The sequence below is a fragment of the Quercus lobata genome, chromosome 9, assembly GCF_001633185.2.
Source record: "Quercus lobata isolate SW786 chromosome 9, ValleyOak3.0 Primary Assembly, whole genome shotgun sequence".
Lineage (NCBI taxonomy): Eukaryota > Viridiplantae > Streptophyta > Magnoliopsida > Fagales > Fagaceae > Quercus > Quercus lobata.
Genome location: NC_044912.1, coordinates 49,094,135 through 49,116,205, shown reverse-complemented (window position 1 = coordinate 49,116,205; position 22,071 = coordinate 49,094,135). Strand labels below are relative to the sequence as shown.

The window sequence follows — 22,071 nt, the reverse complement described above, 5'->3', positions numbered from 1 at the left end:
CATATTCGGGGTATAGAGGTGGATGGTGTCCTCTTTGAGGATGAGGAAGAGGTGCTGTCTAAGGTGGTAAATTTTTATCAGAGGTTGTACACTGAGACAGATTCTTGGCGCCTTTCTATGGAGGGTTTAGAGTTTGCTAGAATTGAGGAGGATGAGAGACTTGAATTAGAAAGGGATTTTTCTAAGGAGGAATTGGTAAAGGTTCTTCATGAGATGGAGGGTGATAAAGCCCCTAGTCCTGATAGTTTCACTATGGCTTTTTTTCAAAAATGTTAGAGTGTAGTGGAAATAGATGTCATGGCTTTTTTTGATCATTTCCATAGGAGTTCAGAGTTTGAACGATCTCTGAATGCTTCTTTCCTTTCTCTGATTCCTAAAAAAAATAATGCTTTGAATATCAAAGATTTTAGGCCTATTAGCCTAGTGGGCAGTGTATAAAAGTTGTTGTCTAAGGTTTTAGCTAATAGATTGAGGTGGGTGCTAGATAATCTTATTTCGGAGTCACAGAATTCTTTTGTTGGTAGCAGACAGATTTTGGATTCAGTTCTTATTGCTAATAAATGTTTAGACAGTAAACTGAGGTGTCGTACACCGGGGGTGATGTGTAAGTTAGACATTGAGAAAGCATATGATCATGTGAATTGGGACGCTTTGTTTTATCTGTTGGAGAGGATGGGTTTTGGGGATAGATGGAGGAGATGGCTAAAGACTTGTGTCTCTACCATTCGCTTCTCGATTTTGGTTAATGGATCTCCTATTGGTTTCTTTGGTAGCTCTAAAGGTCTCAGATAGGGTGATCCTTTGTCTCCCCTTCTCTTTCTCTTGATCATGGAGGTTTTAAGTCGTATCCTGAAGAAAACTGAGGAAGGGGGTTTCATCCAGGGTTTTCATGTGGGTCTTGTTAATTCTACCAGTATCCGTGTTTCTCACCTTCTATTTGCTGATGATACCATTCTTATCTGTGATGCCTCTAGAGAGCAGATTCTTTCTATTAGGCTGGTTTTGACTTGTTTCCAAGTTTTTACTGGTTTGAAGGTGATTGTGGGGAAAAGTGAAATTGTCCCTATTGGGGAGGTGCGTAACATTCAGTCTTTGGCTAATATCCTTCAGTGCAGGGTAGGCAGTTTGCCTATGATTTACTTGGGTATGCCATTGGGTTTTTTGTACAAAACAGCCTCTATTTGGAATCCGATCCTTGAGAGGATGGAAAAGAAGCTTTCTAGCTGGAAGCGACTCTATTTGTCAAAGGGTGGTAGACTCACCTTGCTGAAGAGTACCTTTTCAAGCCTTCCGACTCTATTTGGAACGCATTCAAAGGAATTTCTTGTGGGGTTCTTCAGTTGAGTGTTTCAAATATCCTTTGGTGGCTTGGGAAAAGGTTTGCCTACCGTGTGAGTTGGGTGGTTTAGGAATTCGGACGTTGGCGTCTTTTAATCAGGCCCTATTAGGGAAATGGCTTTGGAGGTATGGCCATGAAACCTCGCATCTGTGGCGAAGGGTCATTGCCATGAAATATGGGGAAGGAATAGAGGGCTGGTGCACTAGAGCTTGTAGTAGGGCTCATGGTTGTGGGTTATGGCAGAGTATTAGTGAAGGGTGGGAAACTTTCGCTAAGCATTTCTCTTTTATGGTGGGGGATGGTTCTCATATTCTGTTTTAGCATGATAAGTGGATTGGGGATGTTCCTCTCAAAATTCTTTATCCTCAGCTATTTTTGTGTTCAGCTAATAAGGAGGCTTGTATTTCTGAGGTGTTAAGCCCTCTAATGGGCGATAATGACAGAGTGTGGAGTTTAAGATTTCAGAGGGATTTCAATGATTGGGAGTTGGCTGCTTCCTACTCCTTTCTTCATTTCATCCAAACCCGAATTCCTAGGGGTGGAGGGTGTGACAGACTTTGTTGGGATCTTAATGGTAGTGGGAAGTTTGATACTCGGTCATTTTATCATAAGATTTGAAATGCAGCTCCTTCCACTTTTACTTGGAAAGGAATTTGGAAAGTTAAGGTCCCTAAAAGGGTGCCTTTCTTTATGTGGACAGCAACCCACGGTCAGATTCTAACTTTGGATAATCTAATGTTTCGTGGTTGCACTTTGGTGAATCGTTGTTGTTTGTGCTGTAGCAACGCGGAATCTGTGGATCACCTGTTACTTTTTTGTCTGATAGCTCATTCTTTGTGGATGTATATGCTTCGGTTATTTGGGATCGAATGGGTCATGCCAGGTTCAGTTGTGGACTTATTATTTTGCTGGTATCATTGACTTGGGAAGCATAGCTCTAATATTTGGGATTTGGTTCCAGGTTGTTTAATGTGGACTATTTGGACTGAACGGAATTGGCGGACTTTTGAGAATGAAGGGAAAATTTTGGTTCAGTTATTAGAGTATTGCCAGCGGACCCTCTTTGAGTGGTCTCATTGTTGGGGTTATTCGGATTGTTCTACCCTTTTGGACTTCCTTTCATCTCTTAGAATAGATTAGGGGCTGCTTGTCTTTCTATTCCCTTTTTTTTTTTTTTTTTTTCTCTTTTCCTTTGTTCACTACCGTGAACTCTTTGTGTTTCTCTTGCTTGTCTTTTATTAATAATATTCTCTTCTTACTTATCAAAAAAAAATTTAAATAAACACTTGTTGTTTGTTTTTCTTATCATTATGTTATGCTGTACTGTTGTACACCTATGCAAGCATGATTTGAATCTTGAATTAAATTATTTATTTAGTTTAGTTTGTCTATGCCTTGCCTTGTCTTGCACTTAGTAAAGAACAGAAGAAAACTTTATTATGTAACTGTTATTACCTTTGAGAACAATGAGAAGACATGACAATAATTTTACCCTTAGGGCAAAAATAAAAAAGCTTTTTTTTTCTTGGCAAAGAGGCAAAGTGACTATGGTCACCTATAGTAGTTATAAGTCTGTAATTTGGAATGACAATATCACCCCCAACCCCTCTCTCTCTCTCTCTGTTTTGTGTTAAGAACTTGATGGTTCCTAATTGGGATTAGTATGGAAATAAATGAGAATGGCATAAGATTTAACTATATTCAAGATAGTAATTACCCTCTAAAGAATTATTAAGAGAGAGACATAGAAAGATTAAGAGAGAGAAATGTCGTTTTAAGCAACAATTGGGTTTATTCATTCAATATTTCAAATGAGAGTACATGTAACTATTTATACACACCCTACTAATTCAACATGTATTCTTATTAATTAGCACATGTGATTAATGTGTTACATATGTGATCTAACTAACTCTATTCTATCTATTCTACTTTTTTTTAGAAACCTATCTATTCTACTTGGAATTAACCTTTTTTTTTTTTTTAAAGTAAATGGTAATATTTATTAGAATACACACAAAAATAATAATACTAGTATTTTAAATCGGGTTTATAATATATTACATAATCAGAGTACAACTTACTAATTGAAATGATGCTATTACACCAATTATTAGGATATTCCAGGAATTAAAAACCTATGTCCAAATATGAGGACACAAACATTTCCCTTCCTTTCAAAACACCTTACTGGCAAAAATATGTTGTTGTCATCTTCATAATGAATGAGCAGCCACTAAACTGATATTCTAAGGGATCTTGACGTCAAACACGTCCCATATCCAGCTAGACCAGCAATTAAATAAACACTTGTTGTTTATTTTTCTTATCATTATGTTATGCTGTACTGTTGTACGCCTATGCGAGCATGATTTGAATCTTTAATTAAATTATTTATTTATTGTTGTTACCTTTGAGGCAAAATGACTATGGTCACCTATTGTAGTTATAAGTCTGTAATTTGGAATGACAATATCACCCCAACCTCTCTCTCTCTCTCTCTGTTTTGTGTTAAAAATTTGATGGTTCCTAATTAGGATTAGTATGGAAATAAATGAGAATGGCATGAGACTTAACTATATTCAAGATAATAATTACCCTCTAAAGAATTATTAAGAGAGAAAGACATAGATAGATTAAGAGAGAGAAATGTCGTTCTAAACAACAATTTGATTTATTCATTCAATCTTTCAAATGAGAGTACATGTAACTATAAAAAATAGTCAAATAGAGATCTCCTATTTTGTTGTATAATTAATTACATAAAGATATGTAAAATTCTGAAGTACAATTCCAATCGCTCGGGTTCCAATGAAATATATATTTTAGTATATATTGGCTGCGATTTTCTTTCCTATTTTTTTATTTTTCTGGTAGGATGCATTGAAAGATACTTATTATTCATTTTACGTTTTAAATATAAATATTAAAAAATCTATATATATATATATATATATCACGCATGAAATTATAGTCACGTATGAAGTATATATCAGCCAATGTTGAAAAAATATTTTCCATTGTCATTAAGAGGGACAAAACGAAAAATATCAACTAGCCAGCTGCTTTATTCTAGTAGGGGAAAGAAAAACAGGTGATTTTGCATTAATGTAGCGCCTGTTGTTAGATATATATATACAATAAGAAAAAAAAAAAATCAATGAATGAGAATGGACGATGACAACCATTCTTGTCATGTATCTCTCAATTTGAACAAATAGGACATTATCCATCACTGTATAACATTAATTATAACTAGAAAATTCCCTTTTGGGCTGAATAGTCTAGCATTTCTATTCACAGAGAAATCCATGGCTGACCCGGCATTGCATGGTCCCTCCATTGTAGTATTACTACTATTTTCTTAAGAATTATACAAAGATTCAATGAGTTTTTTTTTTTGATAAGACAAAGATTCAATGAGTTTCCTCTACCAAACCTCGTGAGGCACATTTGTCATATATGAAGCTCATAATAAGAGCATTCATCATTGACTGCGGTCACGAAGCACTGATCAGATAGTCATGGGCACGAATTCAGAAAAAAAAAGGTCAAAAAGAGAGAGAAAAAATTGGACCATGATTGATGCAGCAGCCCTAAAAAACAGCATGTGTTAGCAATTAGTTTTGATTAATTAGCAGCTATAAAGTATCAATGATGGGACTTTCACGTTTACAACATTTAAAATCATGGGTCTTGTAAATAAATATACTGGCATTCATACTTTTTTTTTTTTTGCTTAATAGTGTATGAATGCGCTCGTAGTAAATAGTATATATAATTTAACTTTATGCGCATTCATACACTATTAAAAAAAAAAAAACATCTTTTTTCTTTTTTAACTCCTATATATATAAAGTTAAACTATATATAAATATCAAGAAAAACAAAATAACAAATACAATCATCTTAAGTTTGTGCACATGAACTAATGATTATTGATTTTGAAAAACATATATACATATACGTGGAAACTCATAATTTTAAATGATATATAATAAATGTATAACAACCTTGAGGTACGAATATTTAGCAAATCATAAAATCATACAGATACGTACGTAGTTATTAAGCATATAATTGCATGACTCTAAAAATCTGGTCATAGTCTTAAGAGTAACGACCAACTAGATTCCATTACTTGGCAATTGGCATGCTGACCGGGCAACTCCACCGTCCACTGTACCAACAAGAGTGCCAATTTATTTCTCATTGAGACAACTTGAAATTGGTAGATCTTTTTTTTTTTTTTCGACAGAGAGAGAGAGAGAGTATTGGCACGCTCAGGGACGGAGTTGGGACTTGGAATATGGGAGAGCGATTTTGCTACTGACTGCGTGTAGAGTTTTAGTTTTTGACTTTGCTGCTTAACTGCTAATGGGTTTTATTTATTTATTTTCATGTGTTTTTGATGTGTGCCTTGCTTCTAAGTAAGGACAAAATTATTTCATTTAAATTTTTTTAAAGGATTGGACTGTTTGTTTTGGGTAAAATTGTTGATTAAGCTTAATTTTTTTAACTTTACTATTGGTAATTTTGTTGTTTGACTACTTTTTTTGGGCTTGTATATTATATTTAGATTTTAGATCAAGTTTTTATTTTATTTTATTTTTATTTTTTATGGCCTTTAAAAGGAGGAAAATGCTAGAGGTACAAACTTTTTTTTACAAATTGCTAATATGGTGAGTGATTATTAGTAAGTTAAAAAGTGATGTAAGTGATGAGCCTAGATGCGAACCAATAAGAATTTACTATCTCAATAGTTTGTAAAAATGTTGTAGAAAATTTTGTGGCTATAGCATTACTCATAAAAGAGTTAATGGTATTATTAAGACGGGTAAAGTATAATTTTATAGAACAAAATTGCTAAAATTAGTACCTATATAATACTAGTATTTAAAAAATATATATATAATATTAGGGTGGGGGCTATTGCCCCCTTTGGTCCAACTATGCCTCAATCCCTAGGCACGCTCTGTTAATTGTGCAGATGATTCCATGCTATTCATGAATAAGGTTCAAGTGGGTTAGGGATAATAACTCATTTGCCATCAGTAGATCTTTCATTCACCCAAAAAAAAGAAAAAGAAAAAAGGAAGATGTATTTTCTCTTGAGCTACAACTTGGGGCTGGTACTATGCTATATGAAATGTGAAATTGGAAGGAAAAGGTTGAAGAAAAATTCTTCAAACTCTGTGGATATTTTTTTATTAGATGTGGATTTTGAAAATCTAACCATTAATTGCATGTTCTTCTTATATCCTCCATACTTGCAAAATTTCAAGAAAATCAAAGATTAATAACTATGTAATCAATTAAATATTTAAATTTCAAATTTTTGTGATAAAAAATTATGCATAAAAAATAAGTTTATTGATTGAATAATCAATAAAATTCGATTTGAACGAAATTTGATATGTGTGTTTAGAACATAAAGAACATGCAATCTAACGATTAGATTTTAAAAATTTACATCCAATAAAAAGATATAGGAGAAATTTGAAAGGTTTCTCTCAAAATTTACATCCAACGACAAGGTTTTAGTCCAAAGTATTTTGGAGAGAAACCTTCTCCAAATTGAAAATATTGATAGGATTTCACCATTTCAGATAAATATAGGTTTCGTACGTGCATCTACATTCACATCACTCCCTTTTTAGTGGTGAGTGAACTTTTTTATTACAGAACTCTCTTGCTCCATGATTTGGAGCACGTGCATCATATGTCATATGTCCTCGACATTAATAATTTAATATAGATGTTTATTGAAAATGTTTTAGTGAACAAACAAGTTTTCATTGAACAAGAGTATCCCAAATAATTAATAGGAGCAAAAAATAAAGAAGAGATTAGAAACAATCTCACAGTACTATAAAATCACGAAAGTGTGTTATCCTTAAAGGTCGATTCATACCACCTAGAGTAAAATTTGTAACGACTAGTCTCTTGACCAAACAAATCCCAAGTACCCTTTGTGTCAAGTGATAATAAGCTTGAGTATTGTACATATTATGCCTAGATAGTAAATTGACTAATTAAATTCATAATTTTGTATATATAAATTTACACATTTTTGCATTAGTATTAATTTATAATGGTGTGTGTGTGTGTGTGTGTGTGTGTTTTTTTTTTGTTTTTTTTGTTTTTTTTTTCCCACTAATGATGTAGTATTAGGTTTGACCTTATCTCTATTCTACCTTTTATTTAAATTTTAGAAAATTAAACTTTATTGGACTTCACTTATTAGGGAGAAGTTTGAATCCACACATGAGAGAAAGTAGTAAAATAATAATTAAGTGGGGGAGAGTTTGAGCACACGCATGAAGAGTTTAAATTATTAAATAACGATAATTTTTTTTTTAATGAACTTTTCGGGCTCCACTTATTAAAGGGAATTTTGAATCAAGATGTGGATAGAAATACTAGATTAATAATTGTTAAGTGGGGGAATCTCAACCCATGCTATGAGTATAAAAATAATGGTTAAATACATTCTATTCTTGACAGACAATTACAATATACTACTAACTCCACAGTTCAAATCCTTTCTTTCCTAAACTCCCAAGTAGTTTATGCATGGGGACGTGCTAATTCAGTTACAAGTCTCTTGGCATTAAATAATTAAATTAGAGAGGGGGAAGAGAGTAATCATTTTTTCTTTGCATGTTTTATATTAAATATTTCTTGCAAGAGAGAGAAAAAAATATTTTTGTACATAATAAAACCTAAAATCCAATTATGTGGATGTTCAAATAGCAAGTCCAAAATCATGCTTACTATGGCTTTCACACTTTTTGGGAAAGCATAATTTATTAGCAAAGTTTGAATGTACAAAGTCAAAATTTTCATTTCTGATGCCTTCCCTCGTTAGATGCGTGAAGCAGATCGCTTCTACCATAGTTATTTTATTTTCAGCTTTATGGAATCAAATTTCTGGCTTCAGTCTGTCTTAATCCATTTCCAACAATTATTATGAAATTGTTGAAACTGTTCCCTATTAAGAGTTTTATATTTATTTCATCGCATACAGTTGTTAGTCCAAATTAATTTTTTTTTTCTTACTTAATTCAATAGTATAATATGATATATGACTTGCAATAGAAAATCAATCAGAAAGGGTTGTATATCAACACAATGCAGGTTCATACGAAATATAAAATTATAAAATTGCTTCAGTCCAAAAAGAAAGAAAAATATTAAGAATAATTGATTAAAAGATAAAGAAACGAACATGAACAATGCAAGCAAAATCCTCTTTTTCTTAGAGTAATAAACTAACCCCAATAAATATGTACCACACCTGTAACAAGATTTATCTTAGATCATCTTTGGAAGAAAAAAAAAAATGAAAGAAGAAGAAGAAGAAGAAGAAAAAAGCCCTCCCCCCCCCCCCACAAAAAAAAAAAAATCATTAGCATGCAGACAGCTTATTTAGGAATTTAATAATTGTTTCTAAAAAAAGATTAAATAAACACTTGTTGTTTGTTTTTCTTGTCATTATGTTATGCTGTACTGTTGTACACCTATGCAAGCATGATTTGAATCTTGAATTAAATTATTTATTTATTTAGTTTAGTTTATCTGTGCCTTGCCATGTCTTGCACTTAGTAAAGAGCAGAAGAAAAATTTATTATGTAACTATTATTACCTTTGAGAACAATGAGAAGACATGAGAATAATTTTACCCTTAGGGCAAAAAAAATAAAAGCCTTTTTTTTTTCTTGGCAAAGAGGCAAAGTGACTATGGTCACCTATAGTAGTTATAAGTCTGTAATTTGGAATGGCAATATCACCCCCAACCTCTCTCTCTCTCTCTCTCTCTCTCTCTCTGTTTTGTGTTAAGAACTTGATGGTTCCTAATTGGGATTAGTATGGAAATAAATGAGAATGGCATGAGATTTAACTATATTCAAAATAGTAATTACCCTCTAAAGAATTATTAAAAGAGAAAGACATAGAAAGATTAAGAGAGAGAAATGTCGTTCTAAGCAACAATTTGGTCTATTCATTCAATATTTCAAATGAGAGTACATGTAACTATTTATACACACCCTACTAATTCAACATGTATTCTTATTAATTAGCACATGTGATTAATGTGTTACATATGTGATCTAACTAACTCTATTCTATCTATTCTACTTTTTTTTTTTTTTTTTAAGAAACCTATCTATTCTACTTGGAATTAATATATATATATATATATATATTATTTTTTTAAGTAAACGGTTATACTTATTAGAACACACATGAAAATAATAATACTAATATTTTAAATCGGGTTTATAATATATTACATAATCGGAATACAACTTACTAATTGAAATGATACTATTACAACAATTATTAGGATATTCCAGGAATTAAAAACCTATGTCCAAATGTGAGGATACAAACATTTCCCTTCCTTTCAAAACGCTTTACTGGCAAAAATTTTTTGTTGTCATCTTCATAATGAGTGAGCAGCCACTAAACTGACACTCTAAGGGATCTTGACGTCAAACACGTCCCATATCCAGCTAGACCAGCAAACAAATACCTGAAAAATGTACTACAAAAATCAATAGAATGCTCGATGGCTTCCATATTGGTTGCACTTGCTCTGTACTTTGGACAATTTGCTCAGACAATTTTCATGCAGCACATGGACCTAATGTAGCCTCCAAAGTAGTCCACCATTTCAGCTGCATGCACAACATTGACCATACAGTTTCATCCCACATGGAGCTCAAACATTACGACAGGATTGAAAGTAACATCAACCATATATTCAAGCTGTAGAAGACGTGGTGTCTTCTCAATAATCCCAACGTGGCTCTCCTTTTACATTTTAAGAATGAAAGTAACACACGTTGTTGACTTCCATTTGTTGTTAGGCACTGCAAGATTACGTTCAAGGCTTACATGCATGTTTGGATGTTGGCCCCATCAAAAATACCCATTTCCTCCTCTAACAGATGTAATAAAATTGATACCATAGTGGCGGGTAGATGATATCCATTCTTTGTAATCATCTAATGGCATGTCATGATGACAAGCAAGAGTTATAGCTAGCATTTGCAAATTTGTATTTGACAACTCATGACACTCTTCAACGTGCTCCAGCCCAAGAAAGTCTTTGTGCTCAATCACAGTAACTTCAATACCTACAGTGTGTTCTTGTTCCATGCCAATAGCTACTGGCTTTTGTGGCTTTGTTTGTACTTCAGTTTCCATTGATTCAAGACTCGATAGCTCTTTTTTCGGTTGAGGCTTTAGCATCCTCCTTCAATTTTGAGAGTTCTTTCACGGCCTTGTGAGATTCCGAAAACACCTTAAACTTCTTTGAAACTTTGTTCACCATTTGCCGTAATTCTTTTAATATTTCTCGGAGATCATAGTCTCCCATCTTAACATTAACGTATCTGATACCACTTGTTAAGAATCTCATGCGAAGTATATGAGATTTGACTATATTCAAAACAATCACTCTTCAATGAATTATTAAGTTCTGGACAATTTAGTTGTTTATATTCAAAAGGAAATTATTGAGAACTTTAGTTCAACTTTGATACTTGATTATTTTGGTTCTCAAAAAGTGCGAAGACTGCAATTTTAATCATTGAATATTTCAAAAGTCAATTGTAGATTATTTTACTTCTCTAAAAGAGTATAGACTACAATTGTTATTGTAATTGTCTTGTTTATTACTGTATTTTTTTTATATGGATGTTAAGAATAGTAAACTTTCCGGTGGTTATTATTGGGAATTGATGAGAATTATATGAAAAGGCATGGGAATTGCATGAATTTTGACTAAATTTAAGATAATCACCCTCCAAAGAGTTATTGAGAGAGAAAGATATCTCATGTTAAGCCATAGTAGGAATATGTAAGTTTCTTCCTAATTACTCGCTTTCTTTTCCCAAAATTCTTTTAATCTTTTATTGCTATTTTTTTAATTGACTTCCTTTTCTTCACGAAAAAAATATAATTCTTAATTATTGTTCATGTTTGATTTCACTCAAAATAATGTTATTAATTCAATATATTCTTAACCCTTATTATAATTTAGTTTTCACAGTTTAGGTTGAGAACTATTGATATAGTTTTTAAAAGAAAACAAGTCAACAAGAATTACCTTTGTATTCTACAACTGAAACTTCAATTCCCAAAGAGCGTCCTATGAATCTCCAAGGAGGAGTTTTTGTAGACAATTTAGTTGTCTACATTAAAAATGAAATTATTGAGAACTTTAGTTCAGATTTGATACTTAATTATTTTAGTTCTCTAAAAGAGTGTAGACTACATGCCATTTTAATCACTGAATATTTCAAAACTCGATTGTAGATTATTTTAGTTCTCTAAAGTAGTGTAGACTACAATTGTTATTGTAGGTGTCTTGTTCATCTCCATTTTTTTTTCATATGGATGTTAAGAATATATTCCTTAACGGAGACCTTGTTGAAGAGGTTTACATTTGTGCTTCACTAGACTATACATACCCAAGCAATAAAGTTGAGTGCCCCCAAAGCACAATTTACTTTTTTTTTATAGTTTTAGTTTTGCTATATAAAAAAATTTCCTACAAAAGTTTAAATAATGGTTAATTAAGAACTGGCCCTAAATAAACAATAAATTAAAAAAGGGACAGTACTTACCCAAAGTGTGTTCTCTAATCTATATTAAAATGAATATTATATTACACTTATCAATTATCAAACATCATAATGAATCATCAAAACATAAATTAGCAAACGTAAGTATTGTTTATTACTATTCCTAAAGCTGTCTTGTATTTACATGAAAGCATAGTTTACATATAGAGTGGATATTCTTCTGTTGGACTGTGCCTTGTCTTGTACTCAGCACTACATTAGAAAGTAAACTAAGTTATGTCAATTTTTTGTAAAGGAACACAGCTAGGCTTAACATGAACAGAATGGTGGTATTTAAGACAAAACACATACAGAGAGAAAGTGAGAGAGAGATTATATATTGTAATTTAATTGGGATTTCAAAGTGATGGTTGAGTGCTTTTCTTTAATTTGCACTTTTTAAGATTAGTTTATTAATTAACATCAATTTCTAAAATATCTTCTTTGCTTTGCTTTGTTTTTATGTGTTATTAAATGAGAGATTATTATTGGAATATGGTCGGTGTGTTGTCCAAAACCATAGGTTTCTAAAACTATGGGCGCAAAGCAAACCCCCTAAACCACGGAGATTGAAGAAATTGCTTTCGTCTCTCCTCGAAGCCTCCTACAATTCCCAGGCTTAGCCTCCGTTTTATTCTAAGGTTTTATTTTTTTGTAAATTTTTTTTTCATATATATATTTATTTTTATGCTTAGGGCAATTCAAAGTTGCCAAACAATAAAATTCATTTGGAAAGTTATGCCAAATACAATGGTTAAGAGAAGTTTATGTCATTTTGTCTCCCTCTTATTAGAAGAAAATCTTATTCTCTTATTATTGTAATTATCAAATTATGAAAAATACAACTATCAATTTAATTTATAAAAAATAAAGATTAAAAAAAAAATTAAACTGGTTTATGTCTAGTATTTTTGTGCACTAAGTTTGCGTGTCAAATAATTGTCACATGTCCATGTTTTAACGAGTTTAATGCACAAAAACACTGAACCCAATCTTTGCCTTGCAAACCCATAATAACACAACAAATAATAATATATAATAATTTATTTTTGTAGCAAATACTTGTTTCGTAGACATACCCTGTGCGCTCACACACACAAAAGAAGAAGAAGACATGGCAAGTAGGAAATTGGAATAGGATGAAAAAAAAAAAAAAAAAAAAAAAATTGCAACTAAACTGGGCAATATAAGCAGAAATGCACAATCTTGGTGCAAAGGTTAACGACTCAGCCCTACCTTGGTATGGCCCATTATTGACTTTGTTGGGCTCACTGAGAAAAAGAAGTAAAGCCATTTTAGTTATGCATTTAGCTAATTACTCAAATGACCAATTAATCAACATAGGCCTTCAGGACTGTCATTGGGCCCAACTAATTTGGGCATCCTTGTTCCTTACCCTTATTAGTTACTCCTCACCATTTTTTTTTTTCCTTTTTCAAATTCATCTTTTGCAGTGGCTTCATTACAACATCAACATGGGTCTCGTAAACCACGCAATATCATCTTTGCCTTCACAACTTGGTTACTTTGGCTTTCCCAAAATGCCCCCCCTAGTGTTTAAATAGGAAATCAAGATTGTCCCACGAACCATCTTTCGAATTTTAAATCTAAATCCACAAGTCTTGCTCTTTATTATCAGGTCAAAACAATAATTAATATTTAGTATAGGTAGAGTTTAAATCCCAAATCTCGAATTTGAGAATAAATAACTTTACCAATTGAGTTAATTAGAATCCATAAATTACTTGAAATTTTTTATTACAACAGAAATCTAGTTGAAGTAGAATTTTAAATTTCCTAAAACTCAGGTAATAGATAATTAATGATTGTAAGCAGTTGTCGCAAAAAGATGATAGGAGCCAACTTTTATTATGTAAAATAATATATGAAAAAATAATAAAGAAATAATTTATTTTTGTAGCAAATACTTATTTTGTATGAAGATGAAAGACATGGCCTACCCAGCCAAAAAAAGAAAGACATGGCCTAGTTGCAAGTTGGAAGAGGATTTTAGAATAAAGATTGCAACGTTCATCCCAATTGGGTAGGGCCAAGCTGGGTCAACGTAATCACAATCTTGGTCCAAAGGTTAAGGACTCAGCCCTACCTTTGTATATAGCCCATTATTAATCTAAACTATAAAATAGACGAAATAGACAAGACTTGAAAGGTAGATAATCTTTTTCCTTTGTGATCTCCTCCACCCAGTACAAAACATTGTATTGTCATGGCTTCCTATTGACTCAGGCTCAGCCTTTCTTAAACGAATTACCGATGGTAGTCTACTAGGAAATAATGGTAGATAATTAAGAGGCATTTCTCTCAACTGAAGAATCAAACTCTAGGATTGCAGAGAATTAATGTGCAAGCCATGGAGGGTGGTTTCACGTACGTCATGCATGCATACCGTGAAAACATACTCTTAGGCAGACATTTTGGCACAGAAGGGCAGAACCCAATATGAACAACTTGTAGAATATCAACGTTTTGTTGGACTTGAGGGATTTGGGTACAAACTAATTTTATTCAGTATGGTCCTACTCCTATGCTATAAATTTTGAGTGGCCAAATAAAAACAACAAAATGGAAAGGCCAATTTAATGGCACCTGCAATGAAGAATCTGCAATGAAGAATATAAAAACCAAATGTGCATTTAAATTAGTCGAAATAATTAATTATATCTGAATTTGCTACAAGTAATATTTTTATATTTATAGTTATATCAATATTAACAATTTAGGTTATGTTTGGTAACAGTTTTTGTTTTCTATTTTCAAAAACTTGTTTTTAGGAATATAAAGAAAAAACAATTTTCTTGTATTTTTGAAATAGAAAACATGTTTGATTAATTGAAATTAAAAAGATAGTTTTTTGAAGAAAAAATAGAAAATACTAAAATATGTTGTTACTAGAATTTGAAATCTAATGCTAACTCATTAAATTAAATAGATTCATTAAATTAAATACGTGTTTTCATTAACTTTTGAAAATTAGAAACTGAAAATAGCATTTTGTACATTTTCAGTTTTCTTCACAAATTGAGTTTTGAAAACAGTTTTTATTTTTAGTCCATTTTGGAATCCCAAACAAGTTTTTTAGTTTCAAAAATAGAATTTTTTTTTTTTGAAAACAGAAAATAAAGGGAAAAAATAGTTACCAAACATATCTTTAGCTTCCTTAGTAGCTCCCTTCAATAGGATAAATGAATTTATTTTCCCATATTAATTATTTATATAAAATGAAAATTTAAGGTCATTTTTCTAAAATTTATATAAGGAATAATTGATTTGAAATAGAGAAATACTACGTTCACAATATTTACATAAAAATTATTTATGTTAAACTACGTTTCTGGTCCCTATCCTATACAATATATTTCAATTTAATTCATAACTTTTCAATTGTGTTAATTTGGTCCCTAACCTTTCAATATCGTGTCAATTTAGTCCATACCGTTATCTTTTAGATGAAAATTAATGATGTGTCTAATGACCAAAATAAAAAATTAACTTCCATTGATGTGAGAATAAATTAAAATTTTATTTTGGTCGTATGTCATGTCAACAATTTTCATACAAGATATAATGGTAAGAACTAAATTGACACAATACTAAAAAGTTAGAAACCAAATTGAAATATGGTGTAAATGATAATAACCAAATATGTAATTTATCCAAAATCTTAAGTGGGAAGTTGTTATAAACCTGAAATATAGCCAAAAAATAAGGATATAATTATGCTAGAAATATAGCAAAAAAATACGTCTAAGACAAAACAAAAAATAAAAAAATAAATGGGGAAAGGAGTTTGTGACTTAAAAGCTGAAATCTCTCTCTCAACAAAACGTAAATAATACTATTAAAAAAAGAAAAAGAAAAAGAAAAAGAAGCTCAAAATTATTATTTTTCCTTTCAATCTTCGCTTAGGCCCAAAATGCATAGAACCACCCCTGCTATCAATCAAGCCATCAATCAATAGAAATGAAAGGTAAACAAATAGAATACCCTCAAATATATTTGTAATCTTGACATGATTTTTTTTTTTTTGGGCTATCTTGACATGATTATTCTAGGAAGAAGAATACTATGCATACTCTCAAATATATTTGTAATCTAGACATGATTATAGGAAGAAGAATACTACACCATAATTCATATAAGCACGATTCATTTCTTTATAACCACCTACACCCTAATGTTCTGGCACAAGTTAAAGGCTCATAATCTTCTCAAAATCTTAGTAGAGTATAAGGTCCCTAATTCCCCATCACTTTCAACAATACCTTGTGGGTAACATAGATTAAAATTATAGAATATATGTTCTATATATAGTTATATGCATGGATAGGTTGTAATAATGATGTTTAAGTTTGGAGAATATTGTTTCATAAAGTGAAAATTCAAGTTCTGAAATTTTCTAAGTGAAAATTCGAAATTCAGCATTTTCAATTGGTTGAAACTTTGGCTTGATCAGTAGAAACTTTGGCTTGATCAATCGAAATGGTAAGAAAATAATCCTGGAGCCTCTGGATGAATCAATCACTATTCGATTCCTGTTTGATCAATCAAAAAGAGGACTCCATGGATTGAAAGGAACTTTCAATCGATCGAAAGTCGTAAAACAGGATTTTTTGCATAATTTTCTGGTAATTGTTCTGAATGTTTGAATAGGTATCAAGCTTTGTGAACGGTTTTATGAAACATTTTGACTCTCCACACATGCCTTTTGATGAAATATAACTCTACGGGTATAAATAAAGGTTTATATTCACTTGAAAAATAACTAACTCCACAAACATCTTGGTTGTATTTTGGGAACAAATTTGCGATAACCCTTTAGCAACAATACTGTGGGAGCAAATTTTGTCTAAGGATAACAATTTTGTGCTTCCAAGTTATCTATATTTTGTTTGTCTTTTATGTTAGTTTTGTTCTTCTATTATTACTTTGTGTAATATTCCCAACAATATAAATCATTTGTTGTATATATTGTTGGGAATAATACACAAAGTAATAATGGAAGAATAAAATTAACATATATACAACAAATGATTTATATTGTTGCTACTTCTAAGACAAGTTTATACAAAACCATAGTACAGTATTAATCTAAACAGAAGCTTGTCAAGCTCACCTTAGCATAGCAAATGACGACCTTACTTGAACAAGATCCGTTCTATAAGATCGTACCTCTATATCCTTGATCACAAAGGAGACAGGACCTTAGCACAGTAAATGGTTTTCTTCACCTAAGTCTTTGATTGTTAGGCTGTCTTATCTTTCCATTTCACCTCCTTCAAGGCTTCAACGAACCTTACAAGCCAGTGAGGTTTTCTTATTTTAAACACAATATATCCCATAGCCATTCCAATGACCAATCCACATCCGTAGCCCATTAACACACTCTTCCAACCAAATCCACTTGCAAACATTGAATCATTGTCTTCTTCAAATATTGATGGCAGCGGTGGTGGTGATGGTGTCTCATCAGTGCTACGTTTCATTGACAATGAAAATTCACAAAATCCCAAATTCCCATCATATGAGGCATTTTGAAATGTATCAAATTGTTTTCCTTGAGGTATAGGTCCCGCAAGCAAGTTTTGTGAAAGATTTAACATAGCCAAAAATGTCAAACTTGTCAATTGCGTAGGAATTTCTCTAGTAAGCATATTTGAAGAAAGGTCTAAGGATTCAAGCACTGACAAATTTGCCAACAATGATGGAATATGTCCATTTAGTCTATTATGGGAAAATTTGAGCACTCGAAGAAACTTCAACATTTCAAGTACTTCTAGAATTTTTCCATAAAACATGTTCCTCGATAGATCAATGATAGAGAAGATGGTTAAGATTTTCTTTAGTGGTAGTATATTCCCCTTCATTGCTATTATGACCGAGTCTTGGTACTGAAGAAACAAATAATTTTCCATGACATACTCCCCAGGCAAGCCATGGTAAAAGTTTTCCCTAATATATTTTGGATTATCTTCATATTCATTGGTTGTTAGAGCTTTCAATGTTAGGATATGTGCCATTTAAATCCTATTATATAATGTTATGTATGACATTTTGTATGATATTATGTTGTGATTAATAGAGTTGTTTTATTATTATCTAAAATAATGGTAACATGAATATTTGGACATTATTATATAGTCCATGAGATGCATAGTATATGATTTATGTAATTTAGTCACAGAATATATAAATCACAAGTTCTTTGTAAACTCAAAATTTTAGTTTGTAGTTGATGATGAAATTGGGTATTTCATCTGCGAAAACTATAACATATCAACTAAGATAATTTGTCTTGATCATGGAAGTGGAGACTTCTAGTTGATATGTTGATATGTTTTAAGTGTTAAGATATATTGAACTGGACTGCTGTGAGATTTATTATTCTACTAATGACTGTCAAATGAATAATAAATCTTACGAATTCTATTTACATAAACTCTTAATCCTAAGAGAATAATGAACCTGATCATGAAGTGTAGGTTGCTTTGATATATCAAGAGTGAGATCTAAAGTCATGATCAAAACCTCAGTATGTTGGACAGACACATTTAATGTTAAAGGATCATATATTCTCAATATGGAATTCATAATCTTTTAATAGAGATATAAAATATTCTTTTGAGATAAGTTTAATGGATTTAGTTATTCAGAGTGTTAGGCCTAATCACTTTAGTAAGAAGTTACAAAGTATATATTTATGAAATTAAATTTCATAAATATATGATGAATAACTTAAAGGATTAAACTAGGTACTCAAGGATTAAGATGTAGTAATCTTCAAAGTGGCAGTCAACATTCATGACTTTGTATTACTACGAATATTTTAATGAAATGGTTGAATATATAATAAAGTCTTGGTATATAATTTATTAATAAGGTCTAGAGTATAATTATATTTATATAGTGGTATTAAATATAATCAATGATAATTTTTGACTTGTCAAGAGTTGATAGAAAGGCCCAAAACCCATTGGAACTAGTGTCTTATTTGTCCCTTTTGGTCCCACTCCAAACCACATACTAAAGTCCAATTGGAATGGCCCAAAAGGCTAGCCCAATTAGATAATCAGTTATATATAAGAAGAGAAATATACAGAATTTTGTAATGTATGAATATGGTGTGTATGTGAATGTAAGCCACTCTCTTATTCTCCCTTGAACACATACATATAAATTGATTGAGAGACCACACTTCTTAGACATAAGTGAAATTAGTGAAGATTAAAGATGTTTCCAAGTACTTCTAATCTTTGGTTTTGAATTTTACCACATCAAGGTACGCTCTCTTGTTCTTAAATTCTGAAATTTACATAGTACATGTTATCAATTGCAAATGAAGTAAATCCATTAATTTTCCATTGCGTATGTTTTGTATGTGATTCAAGTTATATTTTTCCTACAATTGGTATCAAAGTCAGTATTCAATTTCGAATTTGTTTAACATGTTTTGTGAGTTTTGGAATCAAAGATAGTAATTTCATGATGTTAGAAGATTCTACAATCAATTTTCTGCATGGTTATTGAAATTATTGTTTGATAAAAACGGATATTGATGTTATGATGTTGTTTAAGTTTGATATTAAGTACGTTAGATTGAACTTTAAGTCTATAGCATCAATGAAATTCAGTTTTGATCTCAATCTCATTTTGATATGATCAAGAAACTATGTTTTGTTGAAGTGAAACGTCAAAAACATTTGCCAAAAAAATTTGAAAAAGTTTCAGTTTCATGAGTTTCGACCGATCGAGAATTCCCTTCGAGGAATCGAGAATTAATCGAGTCATTCCGAGACTTTGTGATGAATTTCTTCAATTTTTTGATCGATCGAGAATTCCTTTTGATCGATCGAACAAGAATCGAGAGTCGATCGAGTCATCCAGAAACTTTAAAGAGTTGAGTTATTGATTCTTAAACCCTTATTATATCTATGGGATTTAAATTCGAAATGTCTTACGATTACTGTCAAAGAATTTCTTCATATAATTACCTGATATATATATGAGATGTAAAGTGCGTTTGGATACCACTTATTTTGATTAAAACTGAAAACTGAAAATACTGTAGCAAAATAATTTTTAAATGTGTGAAAAGTGCCGTAGGACCCATTTTTAATGAAAATTTTGTTGAAAAAAGAGGTTTGTGGGTTCCGTGAACAGTACACGGGACCTACTGGAAAAGCCAATAGCCACAAAAATGCGCAGATTAAAAAAAAAAAAAAAAGGAAACACACACGCAATAAGCTGGCTTTTCATCAGTACCCAAACGGGTACTAAGGGTTCGTTTGGATACCGCTTATTTTGTTAAAAACTGAAAATACTGTAGCAAAATAATTTTTAATATGTGAATAGTACCGTGGGACCATTTTTTAATGAAAGTTTTGTTGAAAAAAGAGATTTGTGAGTCTGTGAACAGTGCACGTGACCCACTGACAAACACATTCTAGTGAAAATTTTGCTGGTCAAAGAGGTAGTGGGTCCCGTGCACAGTGAACGGGACCCACTGATAGGCAAAATCCCACATGAAATGTGCTTCTCAATAAAAAAAAAAAAAAAAAAAGGAAAACGCAAACGCAGCACCAGAAACGCAATCCAAACGCATACGTAGACTATGGCTGTGTTAGAATACTGCTTATTTTGCTGAAAATTGAAAACTAAAAATTGAAAATATTGTAACAAAATAATTTTTAAACGTGTGAATAGTACCGTGGGACCCATTTTTAATGCAAGTTTTGATAAAAAAGAGATTTGTGAGTCCTGTAAATAGTGCACAGGACCCACTAACAAACACATTCCAGTGAAAAATTTGCTGGTCAAAGGGGTAGTAGGTTTCGTGCACAGTGCACAGGACCCACTGATAGACAAAATCCCACATGAAATGAGCTTCTTAATAAAAAAAAGAAAAGAAAAAGGAAAACGCAAATGCAACACCAGAAACGCAATCCAAATGCATACGTAGACTATGGGTGTATTTGGATATCGTTTATTTTACTGAAAACTGAAAATATTGTAACAAAATAATTTTTAAATGTGTGAATAGTGCCGTGAGACCCATTTTTAATGAAAATTTTGTTGAAAAAAGAGATTTGTGGGTCCTGTGAACAGTGCACGAGACCCACTGACAGACACATTCTAGTGAAAATTTTATTGATAAAAGAGGTAGTGGGTCCCGTGCACAGTGCACGGGACCCACTAACTGACAAAATGCACGGGACCCACTAACTGACAAAATCCCACGTGAAATGCACTTCTCAATAAAGAAAAAAGAAGAAGGAAAACACAAACGCAACACCAGAAATGCAATCCAAACACATACGTAGACTATGGGTGTGTTTGGATACTGCTTATTTTGCTGAAAATTAAAAACTGAAAATACTGTAGTAAAATAATTGTTAAATGTGCGAATAGTGCCGTAAGACCTATTTTTAGTGAAAGTTTTGATGAAAAAAGAGGTTTGTGGGTCCCATGAATAGTGCATGGGACCCACTAGAAGTGCATTGGCTTTGCTGAAACGCGCTTCTCAAAAAAAAAGTATGCGTTTGGATAATGTTGAAAAGCACTATCCTGTGTCTGTGTTTTTTTTTTTTTTTTTGGAAGCGTGTTTCAACAGGATTTTGGTTTTTTCAATGGATTCCATGCATTGTTTATAGGATTCACAAACTTTTTTTCCAACAAAACTTTCATTAAAATGGGTCTCACGACATTATTCACACATTTACAAATTATTTTGCTACAATTTTTTCAGTTTAAGTACTATCCTGCGTCTACGTTTTCCTTTTTTTTTTTTTTTTTGGGGAAGCGCGTTTCAATAGGATTTTGGTATTTCCAGCGGGTTCCATGCATTATTTACAGGACCCACAAACCTCTTTTTTCAACAAAATTTTCATTAAAAATGGGTTCCACGATACTATTCACATGTTTAAAATTATTTTACTACCGTTTTTTCAGTTTTCAACAAAATAAACAATATTCAAACATATCCTATATATAAACTACATGTACTTGAGGTCGAGAGAATAGTACGCATCCGCATATTTCTAAATGACCTTGTTTCTCAAAAAGAAAAAATAAAATTTT

General features: G+C 31.8%; 2 protein-coding genes across 2 annotated transcripts; one reads left to right on the top strand and one right to left on the bottom strand.

The window, feature by feature from the left end:
- Nucleotides 1-828: 828 nt before the first annotated feature.
- On the top strand, nt 829-1,344 carry LOC115961922. The gene has a single exon (XM_031080819.1). The coding sequence runs from the start codon at nt 829-831 to the stop codon at nt 1,342-1,344; it is 516 nt and encodes a 171-aa protein (XP_030936679.1).
- A 15,896-nt stretch (nt 1,345-17,240) lies between these two features.
- LOC115961921 (receptor-like protein 9DC3) lies at nt 17,241-18,014 on the bottom strand. The gene has a single exon (XM_031080818.1). The coding sequence runs from the start codon at nt 18,012-18,014 to the stop codon at nt 17,241-17,243; it is 774 nt and encodes a 257-aa protein (XP_030936678.1).
- Nucleotides 18,015-22,071: the final 4,057 nt, after the last annotated feature.

Coding starts and splice junctions, on each gene's coding strand:
- LOC115961922 (XM_031080819.1), top strand. CDS start 829: ATGGAGGTTTTAAGTCGTATCCTGAAGAAAACTGAGGAAGGGGGTTTC.
- LOC115961921 (XM_031080818.1), bottom strand. CDS start 18,014: ATGGCACATATCCTAACATTGAAAGCTCTAACAACCAATGAATATGAA.